This window comes from Erpetoichthys calabaricus, chromosome 2 (assembly GCF_900747795.2).
Source record: "Erpetoichthys calabaricus chromosome 2, fErpCal1.3, whole genome shotgun sequence".
Lineage (NCBI taxonomy): Eukaryota > Metazoa > Chordata > Cladistia > Polypteriformes > Polypteridae > Erpetoichthys > Erpetoichthys calabaricus.
Window position 1 is genome coordinate 162,109,311 of NC_041395.2, and position 2,411 is coordinate 162,111,721.

Here is a 2,411-nt window from a genome sequence, read left to right on the forward strand (position 1 = left end):
GTTTGAAGTTGTCTATCAAGTATAACTTCCACCAATCTTTTCACAGTTAGTGATCCCTACCGCTTTGAGGTTCCGCCTCATAGAGTTTCTTTTGAAATAGCAGCAGCGAAGAAACTCTATTAGACGAAAGAAGAAGCGACGAAACGAATTGTTATTTCTGACAATGGAAGTAAGTTTGCTTCTAAATTTAAACGTATGAAATTTGCAATTGCTAAGTTTTCTTCGTGTTTTTCAAACAACTTTTTGTTTCGTTGTTGTGATTGTACGTTTGTATAAATATTAATATATATTGTATTCACGTTTGTATTAATAATCATTTTCGCTGTAGTTATTGATGCATATTCAGTGCTTGAAGTGGCCCGGCACTCAGCGGTGCCGGCAAATCTTTAAACGCCGCAAAGCAAGTTTCACGGGCAACATCCACCCATACCCACCCACCCCCTCTCCGGTGCTCAGTGGAATGCTAGTAGATCACCGCCAGTAGTTTGGTTCCCTATTAATTCTGTGCATATTTACATTTGTGAGATGTTCGATTAAAACGCTGTAATGTTATTTTACATTTTTTTAAACAGAATCATATCACGATCAAAAATACCACAGACATTCCGTCCATACTTCAAATCTTCAGATGTGTTTTTGTGCCCTTTCTGTCATCCGTGACTGTATTCTTCACGCTCGTATATACGAGCAAATGAACACTTACGAGATCACCGCAGAACAGCAGTTTCCTATGGAGGTACGTGTATCCCACTTTTCCCATTAACCCAGGCTGAGTATGGGTGGTAAATATTCAGTGTTTCCTTTTTGTTTTGTTAACAATTTATCCCATAATTTTATGTGGCCATCTCATATGGTCTGGTTTAGTGGGTGCCAAATGACCTGTGCCTTGTTAGAATAATTTACAGATATTGGTACTTGTTCTGAGTGTACCATTGCTGAGTGCCGGTGCGGGTACCCTGCTTTTGGAGACGCGCCTTTTTGGGATGCTTGGACAATCAAAGGTGACACCTCACATCCAACCAGGGGAAAATAGTTTAAATAAGCTTGGAATTTTACATTTTTTAATGTCTAAATAAGTTCATATAGTGTTACTTTAAATACACCAGTGTGTGTTTTGGTGTATACAGGTAAACTTTTACTGGCACTCTTTTTTTTCTGTTAAATGAATAACATCAATATTTTAATGTCTAAAAGTCAGGACCAAGAAGATCATGGCAGCAGTGAACTCGTTGAGGAATATACTGATACAGCCACACCAAGGTATTAATGTAGAACTTAGTCTACCACTGTGGTTTGATACTTCGTTCAACATGAGTAAAATCCTTAAAATTGAACATGGTATGAAGGATTGTCATAAGCTTTTTGACCCGTTGTCACATGGGGAGTGTTAGATTGGTTATTTTGATGGTTAGAATAAAAATATCTTCAAAGCTTTTCTGTGACTTGCATATTACTTTAGCCAGTGTCCGGACTGGTGCAATCATAATACTCTGAAGTAATGGATGTATTCAGAAAAGCTATTGAGATCACATCCAACAGGAGTTTTTGTAGTGATCCACAGAGTAATCCTCACAGTTTCAACTGTCTTCCAATGTGTCCACTTTTCCGAGAAAACACAACTGTTCAGACCAAAACCAGACAGCTTGCATAAGACAAATACTACATGTGACAGTCTGATGCATTTATTTGTGTGTGTCCACAGTGTAGGAGAGCAGGCTGGCTGTGTGGCTGCAGCCGGGCAGCTGACTGAAGAACAAGTGGCTCAGATTTTTGCAGCTGCAGAGATCAGCAGGGCCTACAGGAGGACTCATCATGAAAAACTGTTAGAGTTCATAATAAAGGACCATGGAGCAGATGATCACTTGCTGGTAACTTAGTTCAGATGACAAGTAAAACTTTGGTGTTGTAATCTATCTGGCAGCAAAGAGCTATGATGACTTTATAGTGCCAAACACTTGTATTTTCTTGTCCAACAGGCTGTTGTATCTCGTAAGGTATCGTCCAAATGGTTAAAAAATTATGAAAATCCTAAAGGTCACCGGGTAATGACTTATATAGAAGATGAGGAGCTGATAGATGGCCTCTACAACTTCTTGGATGAAGTGCTGTCAAGTGCTGTAGGCACTTTTGAGAGGATTGACAGAGTTCGCATCATTCTGGATGTGCTGATGCCAGAGGTTAATTAGCCTTCGTAAATCTCTAATGAGTACCGAAAGTGTGTCTATGAGTAACATCCTCTCTTTTTCTGTGTTTTTGATGGGCTCTTATTAAAGCTGTACAAACAGTTGAGAGGATTTCTCTGCCAGAGGCAGAAAATCTGTGCATGGATGGACCAGCATACAGTGAGTGGTACGTTATGTGGAAAATAAACAGTCCTTTCTTTTTCTTTTCAGCGCCATTATTCTGTTAAA

General features: G+C 39.3%; 1 protein-coding gene across 2 annotated transcripts; it reads left to right on the forward strand.

Annotated features, from left to right (window-relative positions):
* Nucleotides 1-740: 740 nt before the first annotated feature.
* Nucleotides 741-2,201, forward strand: LOC127526712 (PWWP domain-containing DNA repair factor 3B-like). 2 transcript variants are annotated; one of them, XM_051923048.1, is made up of 3 exons: nucleotides 741-1,260; nucleotides 1,703-1,868; nucleotides 1,977-2,201. In XM_051923048.1, the coding sequence occupies exons 1-3, from the start codon at nucleotides 1,163-1,165 to the stop codon at nucleotides 2,184-2,186; spliced, it is 474 nt and encodes a 157-aa protein (XP_051779008.1). In that variant the 5' UTR covers nucleotides 741-1,162; the 3' UTR covers nucleotides 2,187-2,201. The 2 variants fall into 2 exon arrangements, with proteins under 2 accessions (XP_051779008.1, XP_051779007.1); XM_051923047.1 differs by having other exon boundaries at nucleotides 760-1,868.
* The last annotated feature ends 210 nt before the right edge of the window (nucleotides 2,202-2,411 follow it).